General features: G+C 33.2%; 1 protein-coding gene across 1 annotated transcript in view; it reads left to right on the top strand.

Annotated features, from left to right (window-relative positions):
• Positions 1-16,783: 16,783 nt before the first annotated feature.
• LOC144655059 (uncharacterized) overlaps positions 16,784-19,717 on the top strand; it is a 31,163-nt gene continuing 28,229 nt past the window's right edge. Inside the window, exons 1-3 of the mRNA XM_078515281.1 lie at positions 16,784-16,892; positions 18,758-18,915; positions 19,059-19,378. Coding sequence (XP_078371407.1) covers positions 18,840-18,915; positions 19,059-19,378 — 396 coding nt within the window. The 5' untranslated portion in view covers positions 16,784-16,892; positions 18,758-18,839. The remainder of the gene's footprint in view (positions 16,893-18,757; positions 18,916-19,058; positions 19,379-19,717) is intronic.

Below are 19,717 nucleotides of genomic sequence, written 5' to 3'. Positions count from 1 at the left end.
AACAAGGAACCCATTCATTGTTGAAATCTGTTGGTACATCATGTTTTTTATCGAAATCAATGTCAATATAGAGAACTCCATGATCACTGTTTTTATGTATATGAATCAAATATTTATTATATTCAGAAAAATTTTTGTCTGTTTTATTACCTACATTGATTGATGTTGACTGAATGAATAATTCAGTGTTAATATTCCAATGTGGAAACAGCTCACAAACAATAGTATATTCACCATGATTAAGAGCCCCACAATCGATACTTACTCTTCCACGATACCAATATATCAATCCATTGGTTCCAGGTTTGACTTCTCTATTTATTTCGAAACTAACAAGATGCAGATTGATATGATGTATTTTGAAATCCTTTTCAATCAATGAAAGATTTCTTGTTTTGAATTCTGTTTTCCATAATGATCGGTTTAGTGTGAAAGAAAAAACATTTTTTCTTATGACAGATTGTTTTATTTTATCTTGATTAACAAGATCGACGACAAATTTTTTATTTGCACCGTCTGTATCATTTATCGGTTCTTTTAGATTGGTGATATTATGGTCATCCATATTGAGATCAGCTTGCATAGATTTACTACCGTTAATATCAATCTTGGTCTGAAGGCTTTGAGCCAGGGCACTTCCAACTGGCTTCGTTAAATATGTACTATCCGCTAGCGTTTTATCGATTTTGTTTTGAATGCTTTTAGCCATAGCTGTACCAGTGATTTTTTTTAAATATGTATTGTCTGCGTACGATTTGTCTGTTTTAAGTGCGTCTCTGGAGTCAATATATTCCTTATTCATCACGTTAGACATATTGCTGTATCCTTGATTGAAATTCGGAACATTTATTATGCTGTTAAATGTTTGTTCGTCGTTGGTACTTAGATCAGCTTTATCAGCGAGTTTGTTGTTGAGTTCTGCTTTGACTTTGTTGTCTTCCAACCTCACGTATTCCACATTTGGCAAAGATGTATCGTTGTACAAACCGGGATAAAAGGGCTCACTATTAAATATATTACACTGGCCCAAATCAAAGTCATTGCCCTGAGCGTCTTTAGTAAGACATTGACGTTTAACGTACCCCTTATTAACTCCAGACGAAAGATCAAGAGCATATGTATCGAGATCAGCATCGATAGCTACATCAGCTTGCGTATTTAACCGGAATATCTTTTTGTTATCCATATCGAAATCAGCTCCCAGTTGTTTAAAACCAATTGCAGGTTTTGCACTTTGAGAATATTTGGTATGCATAAAATCATTTTCGTCATTAATGTACCCCATTTTCTGTTAATATGTTAGATTAAATCTTCTCATCGAAATTTTTTGTTACAGTGTTATTTTCTTTATCAACAAACAAGAACTCGTATTTTTTGAGTTTATCAAATAAATTCGGATCTAAGAGATTTTCCCGTGCGATCATTTGAAGGTTATTTCTTGGTTGATGGTGGGTATAAAATCATATGCGAGCAATTTAAACGGATTTTCTGTGGCACGTCGTAGTATGATTGAGACAAGTATATTGGACTAATGCAATGATGACGACCGTCGGTGAAGTGGTTGGCTATTTTCTCCTGAATTTTATTGTTTGAATTCATCATATCATCGAAAATAACAATTTTTCTGTTATCATCTTTAGATTACTCATTTGTATTTTTTATGTCAGCTTCTCCATCGACTTCGAGCACCTTATAACCTACATGATCAGATATTTTCTGCATTAACTTTATAAGATCTTGAATTTTATCCTGATGATGATTTGGGGTATAAATATATATTTTATCGTAGTAAACAAGAGGTTTTCTTAACATGAACATCAATAGATTTGTTTTACCACAATTGCTACTGCCCGCTACAAGCATTCTATAATCTTCGCTTATAAAATCGCATAATTTTCTTGCATGATCGGATGATAATTTAGAATCTAGATTCGGTATTTTCATATCTATATATATCAGTTATATAATATGAAAGACGCCTGAAAGACTGATGAAAGACCGATGAAAGACTTCTGTAAGACCGATGAAAGACTGATGAAAGACTTCTAGAAGACCGATGAAAGACTGATAATAATCTACACTAATATATATAAATGAGTCTATTAGCTTGGCAAAAAATTGCTGATCAAAAAGAAGAAGTTGAAAATCAAATCAAGAATATTAATAATCAAATAATGTCTTCAAAATTGGCAGATGAATTAGGCCAAATCAAATTCACAAAAATGTTTAAACCAGTAACATCTCGTCTCGATACACAAATTGAAGCAACTAAAAAGTTGAATAATAAAGGGTTAAAAGAGCTTGACCCTCTTCCAGAATTTCCAATTGATGAAGATGAGGATGAAGATGAAATGCCAAATTATCCACCCCCGACACCCATTGATGAAGCTCAAACAGAAGATGAATATGAAATGCCCGATTTTGATCCACCGCCACCCATTGATGAAGCTCAAACAGAAGATGAAGATGAAATGCCCGATTTTGATCCACCACCCTCAATAGAACAGAAGAGAAAAAAATGGGACACAAGTGCTAATCAAAAGGAGTTAGATCGTCAAAGGGAATCTCTCGCCGAAGAAAGGCGTCAGGTTAGTGTTTTATTAGGCAAACTGAAGAAAAGTGGTAAAAATATGATCAAATCTGGTAAATACAAAGGAAAATCATATAATGACCTGTTGGAAATAGATGAAGATTTTACAAACCAAATTGATAGAATTGAAAACCAGTTGTTATTAACTAAGCATAAAATACAACGTATGGAGTACAAACGGGTTCCTTTCTCAGCTTCGGATTTACAGGAAAAATCAAAAAAATTGAAAAAGACCCCCAAAAAAACTAAATATAAAAAAAAACCAACTATAGAGGAATCATTATTTGATAAGATAGATGCTATGAGAAGGGACACAGCGCCTGATTCTGATAGAGAAGACGATGAATGGGAAGGTGGCGGTCTAGCCCATAATTATAAGGCTATTTATTACAGAGACCCTGAAAAACTTATTGAAAAACTGGATGTAATTTGCGGAAGCATTAACGCTGGAAATTCAAGTAATGAAGTAAGAAATCAAGGTGTTACAATATTGGACGAACTGTTAAGAGTGAAAAGAATTACAAAGCGTCTATATGAAAAAATTTATAACAATTATTTTATCTAATTTAAATATATATAATGGAGAAACATTTGATACTTAGTTCATTTAGGGCAAAAAGACAAGCCAATAATTATAATCAGAAAGCACATGATTTTACAATTTATCTTGACCAGCCTTTATTCCTTGATCCAAATAAAAATTATGAGATGGCACTAGACGAAATAATCAGTATGACGTATAGCTGGTATAATATTTCGGCTTCATTCACCAATAATAAGATTAGATATCGAAAAACAACAGGTAGTGATACAAGTTTTAAAAATGTTGAATTTCCTAATGGCATGTATTCATATAGTGATATTGATACTTTTTTAAAAAATACAACTGGTAAAGATGGCGATGATTATCCATTTTTAGTTACGTTTGATTTATCATTATTTAGAACAATAATAACCATACAGCCAAATTATGAATTAGATCTATCTGTATCAGACTTTAATATGATACTGGGTTTTGATAAGAAAATTTTAACTTCAGGTAGTAATATAAGTGACAAAATACCTGATTTAACAAGGAGCGTTGATATGATATGTATTCATTGCGATTTGACTAAAAGATCCTTGACAGATGAATCAAGAGACGTTTTATTTTGTTTTAGTATTATAGCACAAGGAATTCGTAGGTCATTTCCTTTCACTCTTGAACCGAGAAGATTGAAATTTTCTCCAATTAATAAAAATAGCATTGATTCAATTCGAATATATATAACCGATTCGTATAATCGTCCCATTGATTTAAATGAAATCGATACGGCGTTTCATATCGTTATCAAAGAGGTGAATTAATCTAAACTAATAATATAAAATGAATCGAGTATACGAATGGTCAAAATTTTATAACCCTAAAAAAGGTTTATATCAATATCGCCATAAAGGATCAGGTTTAATAACTAATGATTTATCAAATATCGGACAATATGCTAAAAAAATGATAAAAGATATCAATAAATCACCAATAATCAAAGCACAAAAGAAAAGTTTAAAAACCGTGTTAAATAGAAGTGAAAAAGCTGGGGATCTTATTTTAAAACGATTAGCACAATTGAAGTAAATTATCTAATCTAATAATATAAATGAGTTTCAGAAGCATAGAAAATGTTGAAAAAGTTGATTATCTCCGATTTAATCTGCAAACACCTATTATTCGACCTGCAAATGGGCTATATCAGGAAAAAACAGGGTATATATTCAATATGACTGATAGGTCTAGTTGGTTTGATTGGTATAATGGGTATTTTATCGTGAAATATAAACTTGAGAAAAAGGCTGATGGATCGAACATTGCGGTCAATGCTCTAGAAACACCTGCGCTAACGTCAACGATAAATGATAGTACCAGTATTATAAATCACATTATGATAACTTCAGGAGGTAAAAAACCTTACGATGGTAATGACCTGCATAAAATCTGTTTTATAAAAGGATTGCTTGAATTTTCTGATGACTATAGCCGTACAGTAGCTACCAATTTTAATTGGTATCTTGACGATAGAGCTGTATTAGTGGGCAATTTAACAACAGCCCCAAAAGTAGGAGCAATTAAAAGAGCTGAATTGTGTTCACAATCAAAAGACGTATATGCTTGTATACCGTTGAATAGGTTTTCCATTTTTCAAGAACTACGAGATAAAATGATACCACCTATGCAAATCGAACTAAATATAACACTCAATGATGATAGGGAATTTATTTACAGAGTTGATGGGGATGAAACACGGTATGTTGTTCTAGATTTTCAGTTATGGTTACCACGTTTGAACTTTACATCAGCAGGACAAAAATTAGTGAATAGTAGTTTTTTAACAGCAACAAAATGGACATATTTAAGAGAATTTATTAAACATTCATCGCCAACAAATGCTATTTCCGGAATATATCAAATTACACCAGCTATTAAAAATGCAAAACATGTTTTTGTATATCTACAAAGAAACAAGTCAAATAATGAATTAGAAAATCCCTTTATTTTTGATACTTTTAAAATAAATGCGGGTGATAATGCATGTACACTATCTACCTGTCGATTGCAACTTGGGAATTCATATTTTACTCCAGAACTAGAGTATGATTGTGATTTTAAACCAAGATTATATAATGACATTCAAGAATATGCATTTAGAACCAACGACTACAATACAGGAACTCAGTTAAATTTACAAAATTATTCTGAATTATTTCCTGTTATCTATTTCGATTTAAGAAATCATAAGGAATCGGTTACCGATGATCCAAAACAGTTATTGTTTCATTACAGATTGAATGTACAAGCTACTGACGATTACATGATATACGCTGTAGTTCTTTATGAAGAAAAAATTGTAATTGACAAAATTGGGAATGAACTTATTTTTATGTAATATTTAATCTAACACTATTATATATAGAGCAAGACTATGAGCACAAAATATATTTCAACATATATTCCTTTAACAGAAGGCCAAATGAAAAAGCTAGCCAGAGCAATCAAAAATTCAAGTGAAGTGAGTTTATTGATTGATAAGCATCAGATCAAAAAGAAGGGTAATACTGAGTTATACCTTACAGAAAGACAAATAACACGGTATAATAAACTAAAAAGTAAGGGTAAAGGGATTACATTGATTTTATCTAAAACACAAATAAGTAAAATGCGAAAGGTGATTGGAAAAGGAATTCAAGTCACTCCTGATAATCAAGGAGGTACAGGAATGCAAATAGAATACCCTTATTATCCATCACCAAACATTAGAAAACAAAGATCAAAAAACGGTGGTAAAATTAAACTACCAAGTAAGAAAGATGTATTATCTTACAGATCTCCTCCAGTAATAGGATCATATGATAAATTTCTTAGAACAGGTGGATTAGTGCTTCCAAAAAAAAAAAATCTTAAAACCGAAAAGAAAGTAAGAAAGCCTGCATTTGTCAAAAAGAATACCTCTGAGTAATATTGATCTCCTGAGATGGTGTAAGTATTTGGGAATTAATATCACAGGGATATACAGCAGAGACCAACACATGCCTAAAACACATAGCCCGTGTATAATCAATTTAGACAGATATAAAGGTGTCGGTACTCATTGGACTTGTTGCGTCCCTGCTCATAAGAAAGAAACATTGTGGTATTTTGATAGTTTTGGAATGCCTTACCCCAATGAATTTAAAATGAGAGCAGAGACTGATGGAATAAAACAAGTTTTGTATAATAACACACAATATCAACATATTGATTCGGTTCTTTGTGGCTATTATTGTATTTATTTCCTGCATCAAGCATTGGTGTACGATAAAAAGTATCACGATATATTAATGCCATTATCAATGTCTGATACGATGTACAATGAACGTTTTATAAGCAATTATTTCAAAAATATGTAATCATATTATATATAAAATGGTAAAATCGTTTTGCGTACGTGAAAAAATACAAACTAATTCAGTTCCTGGTTCTGAAAAATATGTGAGAACAAAAAACAATCGTTTAATGCTCAAATCGAAATGCGTTTCTTGTGGTATTACTAAAACTCGTTTTGTGAGTGAGAAAAAGGGGCGAGGAGTTGGTGAAACGATTAACAAAAAGGTCGGCGAAAAGATTCCAGGATTTCAACAAGCTCAAGACGTTGCAAGCTTCATAATAGGTATTACTGGTGGTGATAAGGATTTATTTAAAAAGTATTGGTCGGGTGATATCGCAAAAGGTGCCTTCAACACGAAAAACGGATTATTCTCAAAGAAATTCTGGACATCTCCAAGTGAGCATCAAGATCCGTCATGCTCTGGAACCGTTTGGGATAAAAAAGCAGGAAAATGGAGGAATAAATACTGTGATTAATATCTAACATATATATAATGTGTGAATCATACTGCGTTTCATGTAAGAAAAAAACAAATTCAATAAATAAAAAGAAGACAAAATCAAAAAACGGAAAAAATATTGAAAAATCAACATGCTCAATCTGTAAAAACAAAAAGAGTAAATTCATCAAAGGTGAAGGTATCGATATTCATAAAGCTATTCTGAAAGTAGCACCCAAAAAGGGGTTTGTTATACCAGGCCATAAATATACCGGTCCGGGTAATCCTCTTGAAAAACAGGTAAAATGGGATCCAAATACAGGTAAAATACTAAAAATATATCAGTCACCAACTGGTAAAACAGATGCTGTATCGATGCAACATGATGTAGATTACAGCGTCTGTGCAAATAAACCCTCAAAAGATCAGGTTAAATGCAAAAACGAAGCTGATAAAAAGATGGTAAAAGCCCTTGATGCTATCCCATGGAAAGACAGACAATGGGGTCATGCTATTGCAAGGAACACTATTGCTACCAAGGCTAAAGTAGGTATGGGTGTAAAACAAAAGAAGACAAAAAACGGAAAACGGCGTTGAGTAAAAATGATTGGTCTCAACAATTAGCCGATGAGTTACATAAGCCAATCAGACGAAAATTTAAAACTAGAAGAGTAATATCAAATGGAATTGACGACATATGGTCTGCTGATTTAGTTTTTATGGATAAACTTTCAAAATGGAATAAAGGTTATAAATATCTATTGACTATAATTGACGTATTCAGTAAATCCGCTTGGGCTATACAATTGAAAGATAAGAAAGGTGCATCAATAACTAACGCTTTCAACAATATTGTCATTAATGACAAGCGTAAACCTGAATATCTCTGGGTCGATAAGGGATCTGAATTTTATAACAAAACATTCAAGGAATGGCTAAAGCAAAATGATATTAACATGTATTCTACTTTTAATGAAGGTAAAGCTGTTGTTATTGAGAGATTTAATAGAACTTTGAAAAATAAAATGTACAAACAGTTTACTATTCAAGGTAATACACAGTATCTTGAAATGCTACCAAAAATAGTAAAAGAATATAATAATACAAAACATAGCTCTATCAAAATGACACCCATAGAAGCTTCAAATAAAAAAAATGAAGGAACTGTTTACTTTAACCTATACGGTGATATGAAAACATCAAAACAGAGACCGAAATTCAAAATAGGTGACAAGGTCCGAATATCTAAGTATAAACGAATTGTTTTCGATAAGGGTTATACACCGAATTGGAGTGAAGAAATGTTCGTAATTACTAAGATCCAACATACTAATCCCATTACATACAAATTGAAAGATCTCAATAATGAAGACATACAAGGAAGCTTTTATGAACCTGAATTATTAAAAGCAAAACAGGATGTATTCAGAATTGATAAAGTGATCCGTAGAGATTATAAGAAAAAACAAGCTTTAGTTAAGTGGAAAGGATACAGTGATGACTTCAACAGTTGGATTCCAATCAAGGATTTAAAAGATATATAAACAATTTTTAATTTTATTTATGGAGTATATGTTAAGAGTGCCTTAAAATCAATTATCAAGTATTACACATGCAAATAAAAATATTAAGTATAATATTTTTATAAATCAGTATTTGATTACAAAAAATATTTTAGGACATACATTCATTTTAAAAAAACATTGAATTTATCAACAACTAATTTTTCATCCAATTGATCTTCATTATAAAAAAAGGTATCAATATTTATAATACTACAGCCGTTATCAAAAAGCATTTCGACAATATCTAAATTAAACAAATTTGATATTACGTAATTAGTATCTTTATAATTATCAAAATATGCTTCAATATAATCAGCCCATGGGTTAGCACCACCATCCATAACAACTACACTCTTTGGCTGATTAAATACCATGTGCTTGAAATTAAATTCATCTTCTAAGATTTTAGCAATTATTTTAATATCATTCGATCTATCATTTTTATCCGAGGTTAAACCGATTATAAATCTTTTATCATTCATATATATATATATTACAAAGAGATTTTATTTTTATATGGTTTTATGCGTTTTTTCCTTAAGGGCGATATCAAAGAACACATATAATGATTTTAAATTATATTTTAAATTAGTATGAATATTACTGATATAACTTTTAGTAAAAAACGCATAAAACCATATAAAAATTTCTAAAGTATATATATATATAAATGGTTGAAGTCCGGAGATATTTTACTGAAAAGGACAAAATGGATGCAAAAAGAAGATCGAAAAGAGTATATGCTTCTAAAAAGGAATGGTTTTGTGTTATTTGTAATAATTATAACTATAAACTAGCCGGTAAATGGAGACATCTTTTAACACAAAAGCATATTAATAACAGCATCATTTACAACAAAAAATCATCTTCTTTATCTCTGTGAACAGCGACAAACCCTTCTCAAATCCCTCCTCTACAGTATCCAAATCCATTGTAGATAAATTCTGTTTAAATTCATCAAGCTTCATATTAATATCAACTTTTGGTGTCTGATACAGCTCCAAACATATCTGATAAGACTCTGATATCACCTCGGTTGCATGTATTATTTTCTCTTCCAATTGCGCTTGTGTGTAAACCATGGTGAAATAACTGCTTCTAAAACCCAACCAACTTTGAAACCAATTCGGAAAAATTATACATTTAAGAAACAATTTTGGACAAAAAAATGAAAGCTCTGATTGGCTGAAAAAATCAAAAAGTAAATATTATTGTGTTGCTATATATAGTTGCCAAAATAGAAAATGCTTTTTGAATTTTCTTATGACCTTGGATAAGAAGTATTTAATTATTAATAATATGATAACAGTGGGAACCAAATCTGATTTTTGCATATGAAAAGGCAAGCAGGAATAAAAGAGTTGATTTTAAACGCACTGAATTTTTAAAAAAGAGTATAAGAGATTTTTTTATTTTGATTAAAGGGTTTAGCAAGGGTTGGTTCTGTGATTTGATTCTAAGATTTAGTTCTATTTTTGATTCTATTTTTTGAATCCATTTTTCAAATCCATTTTTGGATCCAGTTTTAAATCCATTTTTGGATCCAGTTTTAAATCCATTTTTGGATCCAATTTTAAATCCATTTTTGGATCCAGTTTTAGAAGATAATTCACAACAGATATTCAGTACAAGAGATTTACCATGATAATAACAACAGCATAAAAACTCGGCTTGTTTAAAAGCACTGTATCCAAAATTTTGAAAAAGAGTATAAGAAGTTTTTTTTATTTTGAACCTAGGGTTGAGTTAGGGTTGGTTTTTCAGCCTTGTGTCAGTTGTTAAGATAAGGAGCAAATATAATATTTTATTATATTTGATCATAAGTTTCATGCATTTTATAAATAAAATACTATGAAACGCTCCGCTGAACCTAGGGTTGAGTTAGGGTTGGTTTTTCAGCCTTGTGTCAGTTGTTAAGATAAGGAGCAAATATAATATTTTATTATATTTGATCATAAGTTTCATGCATTTTATAAATAAAATACTATGAAACGCTCCGCTTGTAATCCAGCGCAAAAATTCAGCACTGGAAGTAGTATGTACTAAATCTCTGTGGCAAAAATTTTTGCCTCAGAGTGTAGTACATTACTACTCCTTTCCTTGCTAGGGCCCCACCTGACGATCACTGGCAGTTGAAAATTTGAAAGACTTGTCAATGAACTGAACAATTCCACAGTTGTGGATCTAAAAGTATCACTAACTAGATTGATCAACAAGTGAATGTATGAAATACGGTTTTAAAATATGTGCCCAGTATGATTGAAACTTGAAAGCAAACAAATTGCCGTCATTTTAATTAAGTTTGCCGTGTGTAGTTCTGGCATGATCCGCCCGTTGGTTTTTGTTTTTTTTTGTCGAGGCTGAACATAAAAAAAAATATTGTAAAGTTTTAACTCCTATTTGAACCTGCATGTTGTTGTGAATGATCAATAGAGCCGGAAAAACAGCTTTTAAGCTGTTTTCAAAAATAATACGACTTTTTTAATTTTCACAAACATGTTTTGTCGAGGCTGAACATAAAAAAAATATTGTAAAGTTTTAACTCCTATTTGAACCTGCATGTTGTTGTGAATGATCAATAGAGCCGGAAAAACAGCTTTTAAGCTGTTTTCAAAAATAATACGACTTTTTTAATTTTCACAAACATGTTTGACCTGTTGATTGAGGACCTTAATCAACATGTCAAACACATCAATTTGACGCTTTCCCTATAGCTGCACGCGCGCGCGCTTCTTTTTAATACCTTTAACTTCGAAATTTATCTAGCGTATTGCTTTCCAACGCAATGTAACGTATGATTTGTAACAGGCACGTAAATCACTGTAAACTTTCATAACCGTCACACTGACGATGACGGATGTACCGTCGAAACATGTTTGTGAAAATTAAAAAAGTCGTATTATTTTTGAAAATTTCTACATTTTTGCTGCTGTCTCGACCATTTTAAGCTGTTGTTTTAAAAGCAATTAACAGCAAACTTTACTAAATTGAAGGCGTGCATTATCAACAGCGTTTAGAGATCACGCAACAATTCGAATGCTTTTCAAGCCTTATCCTCGACGGTCTTTAGAACTGGCGAACAGAAACAATATCATCTGCTGTTACTGAATAAAGACGTAAACCATGAAGAGTCCACCTAATTAGATATTGGCAATATTTTCGACGTTCGACGCCCAGAACCAATGATGAGGTCGCAAAGTGAACCAAAAGTTCTAAAACTATGTCTTAAAATTATGCTTACAAGAGAAAATAAAAATAAAAACGGTCGATTTTTCGACTTATGCCGCAAAAAGTCGATTTGGTCGATATTTAGAGACAGTCGCTCTTAAATTTACAGCGATGTATTGGTTGTGAACCTGTTAGAGCTCGTGTAATAATTTTAAGTCTTATATTTACGAGTGGGATATATTTGCCATATAGCCTAGGTGACAGGTGCTAAAACAAGTTTCACAAATAAAACAAAGAGCTACAAATTGCGTTACAAATTTAAAATTAAACAGAAAACACTGACTATTTCTCTCTTTTTTCACAGTGACTTTTAATTCACATGACTGCTCGATAGGTTTTTATAAAGTTACTTCATCAAAAAGTTCACAAACTTTTTTTTTTGTTACATGACATTTTGCGAAATTGAAATCATCCGCGGTGTTTGAAAAATACGTTTTTTTTGCATAACACTGGTAGATGTTAAGTTAAGGCTTTTTTAATTTTCTTATTGCTTAAACGTTTAAAATTGCAACCAGGAGAAAAACTTTCCCGCGTTTCAGTCTGCAACATAACTGTTACGCTGTTTTTACACAGCTACATTACAAATGACTTCATTTTTTCCAAAACGTATCTGTGCAGCTGTGAATAATGAATAACGCTTACGGTTTTCATTTTCATTCAACGAGAATGAAAAACAAATGCAATATTTTACTCCGTGTCGTTTACTAGTTATTCGATTTATAATTTAGGTTATTTCTTATCATTTTTAGGGAAATTTTCAAAGTAAAGTAGGTATATAATTAAAAAAAGTTTCTATTAAAGATGACTGAAAAAAACAACATAGGAGGAGGCTCTTTAGAAATGTCACGTACTGAACAAATTGAGATCTATGTTGTATGGTTAATTAAATTGAAGGGATATGATTTAATCACTGATGGTAACTGATAAAAAACCGGATAACTTTAATTTTCAAATTTGCCGTTTGCGTTAACATCTGCTTACAAAAGATACAATGTTGCTGCACTTTGAGAGAAAATGTCTTAAAGTGACGCCCTGGTGAGGCGAGTAGAATCTAAATTACTAAAGACGAAATCAGAGGTAAGCAAATCAACCTCCTAGAGCGACTATTATGAGTCAGATGTTCTAAACAAAGAGCTTGTAATTTTCAGATTTTAGGTTGCGTCTCTAAATTGCAATTTAGGGAACTTTTGTAATAACGACGGCGACGCCGAGGGCAACGCCTGTTGCAAAATGAATTTATATTTTACTTGAGAATCTCGCAATTATCCAGATTTATTCAACACATGCTTGCGCTGCCCATATATGGTCAAAATGTTAACGTTATCTGTCATCCGTACATAACAGATATCCTGCGATATACGTAGGTTGCACTGCATAATTACAGTTTTTCTATCAGCAAAACATGTTCGTTGACAATTTGTTGAATAATAAAACAATTACCCTGCTCAATCTTGCGGAATATCGTCTGATTTTAGCGAAGCGCAAGTACACGCAAGTTTGCAAAAAACAAGCCATTTAGATTGCAGGTAAGCTTATTTCTGTGAAATACTTTCAAAGAAAAATCGGGCTTGCCCTTGGATAGCTAATGATTAAAATAAACTGTCGCAAAAATGCAAAAACAAAAAATTGGCCTGGAAACAATGTCGTCGAAGGGGGCTACAGTACAGGAAGCTTGCGAAGATAAGCGTCATAAGCCAATGCTTTCGGTAAAAAATACTAGAATTGGCGAATAGGTCTTCTTGTACATGAAATGCACCTTGTACATCAAGATGGAGATATAAAGTAAATTGTTGTTAAAGGAAGAAGAAAGCCATAATAATTTTTAGCTGTTTTTCCAGTCCACACGGACAAAACTTGAAAAACAAATTCTGATTTTTTCAAGTTGAGACCTAAAGTTTCTGATGGCATCACAATGATATCAATTGTTTAACGCTTTAGTTCAATTGCATAGTGATTTTTAACAAAATTGGACCCACTATCCCATATGTCATTAGACTGTCGAGTTTTTGAAGTGAAACTGGTGACAGTGTCCCTTAATGGACTTCAATGCTACAGGCTGGCTAGCTAACAACTGCAAGTACAATCCTGTAGCGAAAAAAAAGCCGAGCAACAAATAAGCGTGGACCAGCGTGCAAATTTGATCTCGATTAAAGTGAAAGCAAATTAACCTTCGTTGTTCATTGGCGCCGGCAGGAACATAAAAAGTTATTGTAAAGCTATAGGTTTTCTTCGACCAACAGCTTGTAAGCTGTTTTTTAAAAAGCAAATAACACCAACCTTTACTAAATTGCATAATCAACAGCGTGTAGAGATCACGCAACAATTCGAATGTTTTTCAAGCCTTGCCCTCGACGGTCTCCAGAAAGGACGAACAAAAAAATATCATCTGCTTTTATTGAATGAAGACGTAAACCAGTATACGTACGTCCGTTTATATGCGTGGACTGGGTGTTTGTAATTAGACTAATTAGATATTGGCAATATTTTCGCCGTTCGACGTCAAGAACCGATGTTAAGGTAGTAAAACCAAAAGTTCTAAAACGATGCCTCTTAAGATTACGCTGACAAAATATAATTAAAACGGTTCTAATTTTTCAACTTGTGTGCCGCTTAAAGTCGATTTTGGTCGATAGTTAGAGACAGTCGCTCTTAAATCTAGAGATGTGTTGGTTGTGAATTTGTTAGAGCTCGTGTAATAATTTAAGTCTTTTATTTTCTGACGAGTGGAATATATTTGCCATAAAGCCAAGGTGACATGTACTAAAACAAGTATCACAAAAAAAAAAACAAAGAGCTACAAACTGCTTTACAAATTTAAAAATTCAAAAGAAAACACTGACTATTTCTCTCTTTTTTCACAGTGACTTTTAATTCACATGACTGCTCAATAGGTTTTTATAAAGTTACTTCATCAAAAAGATCAAACGTTATTTTGTCACAAAACAGCTTGCGAAATTGAAATCATCCGCGGTGTTTGAAAAAGACGTTTCTATTTGTATAACACTGGTAGATGTTTAGTTAATTTTTATTTGAATTTTCTTATTGCTTAAAGGTTTAAAATTGCAACCAGGAGAAAAACTTTACCCGCGTTTCAGTCTGCAACGTAACTGTTACGCTGTTTTTACACAGCTACATTACAAATGACTTCATTTTTTCCAAAACGTATCTGTGCAGCTGTGAATAATGAATAACGCTTACGGTTTTCATTTTCATTCAACGAGAATGAAAAACAAATGCAATATTTTACTCCGTGTCGTTTACTAGTTATTCGATTTATAATTTAGGTTATTTCTTATCATTTTTAGGGAAATTTTCAAAGTAAAGTAGGTATATAATTGAAAAAAGTTTCTATTAAAGATGACAAAAACAACATAGGAGGAGGCTCTTTAGAAATGTCACGTGCTGAACAAATTGAGATCTATGTTGTATGGTTAATTAAATTGAAGGGATATGGTTTAATCACTGATGGTAACTGATAAAAAACCGCATAACTTTAATTTTCAAATTTGCCGTTTGCGTTAACATCTGCTTACAAAAGATACAATGTTGCTGCACTTTGAGAAAAAATGTCTTAAAGTGACGCCCTGGTGAGGCGAGTAGAAGCTAAATTACTAAAGACGAAATCAGAGGTAAGCAAATCAACCTCCTAGAGCGACCATTTGCGACATTTATGAGGCAGATGTTCTAAACAAAGAACTTGTATTTTAAAGTTGCAGATTTAAGGTATAGGTAGCGTCTCTAAATTGCAATTTAGGGAGCTTTAGCAATAATGACGGCGATGCCGAGGAAAACGCCTGTTGCAAAAAGAATTGATTTTTTACTTGAGAATCTCGCGATTATCCAGATGTATTCAGTATATCTATTGGTTTGGGAACAAGCTGCAGCTGAATATGTAAAGAAAGCGTTTATCCTCAAAAGGAAATACGAAAATTTAGCCGTCGTCGTTCACGCTCTTTAAAATACGCAGAAATTGGTCATTTGACGTTGTTTTTTGCAGAGAACAGCCGAGAAATGTACCAGGATTTAAAACGCACGTGCAGAGCTGATTCTGCTCAGTAAAACGTTTGTTTGGTGACGTTCTCGTGCGGGGTCATAACATATATGGAAATGTCATTGCAAAAGATTTGGCTCGCTCGTTTTTTTGCCCGGCAGCAGAGCTTGTTTTAACTTATTTATGCATTCTAAATTTCCACGAGTTCTAAAAACAGGTTCTTGTATAAAACTTAAAAACGGGGTATAAATGAAAAGTCTAGCCTAACAGGTTCATAAATTTGAGGTTCTTATAGCAAAGATATTGTTGACGTCACCTATTGTTATTAATGTGCCAACCAGAAAACTATTGGCTGGCAAATCAAAGAGTTCTTTTGTTCAACTTGTTGGACATTTAAATAACAAAGACAATGTTTGTAAACAGATATCTTCCCTATATGCGGATTTATACCGTACTGCTAAGATTACGTATGGCTTTAATTTCATAATTTGCAGTTTGCTCTAATATCTGCTTTAAAAAGATGAACTGTTGCTGTGCATTGAGGCGAACAGTGAGGCGATTAAAAGATTAAGAAAATTAGTGAAAACGAAATCGAATCGAAGGTTAATGTCATAAATTCTCCTGGAGTGACCGTTTGAGAAATTCAACAGTAATGTTTCAACAACCAGTTTGAATTTTGTATCTTTTTGTTGTTATTGATGTACAGCTATTAAGACTTTCACTTTTATCATGGACGTATTTTTACCTATATGTTTTCACAATTTCGTTTCACCAACGGTATTAATTAATTAACTTTTTCCTTAGTGCTACGATGGGTGCTGTAGCATTTCTAAAACTACATTAAAGATCTCAGTCAAATTCTTCCGAAAATATTTTTCCCAAACTCTAAGTGAATTTTTTTAGAAAGAAAAAACACAAACGAAATATGGATAGCTCGCGTGAATCGGTTTGGATTCATACCCAATTGGACGAGACGAGAAACCTTTTGCTCTGACTGGTCAGATTACCGTTGCATTATTTTTTGAACCAATCACTAAGTAAATTATCAATAAGTAAATAAACGTTTTTGCATCGCGTAAAACAAACGCGTCACTTAATTTGCGTACATTCCCGCATAGAATGGAGAAACGGTTTATATGCAAGTGCACGCAAGTTTGCAAAAAACAAGCCATTTAGGTTACAGGTAAGCTTATTTCTGCGAAATACTATCAAAGAAAAATTGGGCTTGCCCTTGGATAGCTAATAATTAAAATTAACTGTCGCAAAAATGCAAAAACAGAAAATTGGCCTGGAAACAATGTCGTCGAAAGGGGGCTACAGTACAGGAAGCTTGCGAATATAAGCCAATTTAAAGGGCACTGTCACGGGGATTTTAATGTTTTCGGTAAAAAAGTACTAAAATTGCAATTGGCGAATAGGTCTTCTCCTACATGAAATGCACCTTGTACATCAAGATGGAGATATAAAGTAAATTGTTGTTAAAGGAAGAAGAAAGCCATAATAATTTTTAGGTGTGTTTCCAGTCCACACGGACAAAACTTGAAAAACAAATTCTGATTTTTTCAAGTTGAGATCTAAAGTTTCTGATGTCATCATAATAATAATATCGCTTGTTTAACGCTTCAGTTCAATTGCATGGTGATTTTTAACAAAATTGGACCCACTATCCCATATGTCATTAGGCTATCGAGTTTTTGAAGTGAAACTGGTGACAGTGTCCCTTAATGGACTTCAATGCTACAGGCTGGCTAGCTAACAACTGCAAGTACAATCCTGTAGCGAAAAAACAGCAGCAACAAATAAACAAACTTCAAAACTGCTTTCGTGGACTAGCGTGCAAATTTGATCTCGGTTAAGGTGAAAGCAAATTAACCTTCGTTGTTCACTGGCGCCGGCAGGAAATATCAGAAAATGAGAAAAAGCCTTGTCACTTTCGAAAGTAACTTTGTTAAAAAAAAGTTTAAAAAAATTGTTGATTTTGTTTTCAATTTGTGACCCTCCACGGACTTTGATACTCAAGGTGATAGAACACTCACGACATGCTAGCTCAGCACGCCAAGTCAGTTCAAGGGACACCGAAGGACAAGCTTGATATTGTTTCGGACGCGTTGAAATGGTAGCGTGTTCAATCTCACGCTAAGAACATTTAGCGTGGGATCACTAGCACGCCATTAATTAACGCGAACTTTGACACACTAGAACATTCTCAATCTTTCTCTTTTTTGTTGTTTGTTTTGATTAACTCTTCTGACTTTTCGCATGCGAGTTTGGAAAATAAAAAACTGTTATAGGATGTGATTGTACGTTCAGGGTTGCCACAAAACACAGAAGGTTTTTTTTTACTAAAAACTTTTCTCAGCACTCAACGTAAGTATCGTCCGAAAATAAAATGTTAAAAAAAGAAGAAGAAAAGATTTCTCGGTAAATCAATTAAGATTACATGTTGTTGTTTTTTACAAAGTGACAGATGCCCCTCATAATTTATTATTAATCATAAGGGGAAGAAAGCTTATCGTATGGAAAAGAAACAGCCTGCTTAAACTAAAAAAAACACAGTTCGTGTGAAGTTTTGGAATTTAACTCGCTTTTAGAAAAGTTATAATCCAACTTTATTCTGAGGACAAAAATCAGTTTACTCGAGTGTATGTTGTCATGGTCAATTTCTGAAAGCCAAAGTTAACGTAAACAAATAGGTTTCCTAGAACGACCGCGTCTGTGTATCTTTAAAATCTTGATAGTGCAGTAAAACTATCTTTTCGCAGATGTTGTTTCAGCCTAATTTGTATTTTGTAGGCGTAAATTTACTTTAGCCATGTTTCAGCAATGCGTCCGAAATTTTTGTCCGAAATTTGTCCGAAATGAGATAAAAAGTGTCCGAAAATCAAACGACCGAAATTTTAACGTCCGAAAATGTTTGCAAGTAACTTATTGTCAAAAACAATGAGAATCAAACATGCACTTATTCGCAGTTTGAGTATGCAAACGGAATAATCTGATGAAAAACATTCAGTTTTTCTAACTTCAATCGTTTTGTTCAAAACAAAACAGGTAAAACTTACACTTCGTCTGTGGAAATCGTGGCTTACTTGGGAAAAGTGATTCCACCATCCATTTAGACAAGCCTCTGAGAATGAAATATCATTGTTCGCTACATCTGCTGCCAGTTTTTCTCCTGTGGTTTCACCGAAACACTGTTGCGGAGAAAGGTGACTTACTTGATATTACTGGTCCTTCTCTTCATAGCTAAATTAAGATTTTATTTCAACAAGATAAATGTTTCGTTGATAATTTTCTCTATCATGCTCAACCTCATCCAATAATTGTTGAATTGATTCCTTAAAACCTTTAGAATGTCAACCAGCTCTCGGAGTGGAAAGCGGTTCTATCTTGGATTCCCAGCTTACCGCTTCTTCGGAGTACAATTCGGATCATGGCGCCTCAAAAGCCAGACTACGCAAGACCTTAGGCGCAGGAGCCTGGGTAGCAGCTACAAGTAATAACAATCAGTGGCTTCAGATTGATTTGCTCAATGATGACACCAAAGTGACAGGTATCGCAACACAAGGAAGAAGCAGTAACGATCATTGGGTAACCAGGTACAAGTTGGCGTACCGTAACACGGGAGAAAGCCTCCAGTTCTACCGAGAACATGGAAAAAACGAAGACAAGGTACATGTAATAATTTTGTATTCATGTCATTTAAAAAAGGCATGGTTAAACTTGGTCACAACCTCGTCGCCAGGATCTTCTCGGCGACGAGTTTTCAAAATGGCGGTCTAGCCACCATCTTGAAAGCGGAGTAGACCCTGGGAACGAGGTTGACTTGGTCATGAACATTTAAACAATATGGTTGCCTGTCCACGCATCCTGACTTATTTTGTCATTGTTGATAACTTTTTCAATTTATCAATTGGGGGAGGGAGGGGTACGGGTACCGTTTTTTTTTTTTTGAAGAGGAACGGGGAACGGGGAGCGGGGGGTGCTTGAAACCTTGGCTCATAATACTTT

Source organism: Oculina patagonica, chromosome 5, assembly GCF_052425735.1.
Source record: "Oculina patagonica isolate OP01 chromosome 5, crgOcupat, whole genome shotgun sequence".
NCBI lineage: Eukaryota > Metazoa > Cnidaria > Anthozoa > Scleractinia > Oculinidae > Oculina > Oculina patagonica.
The sequence above is the reverse complement of the archived record's forward strand: the minus strand, read 5'-3'. Positions and strand labels throughout refer to the sequence as shown.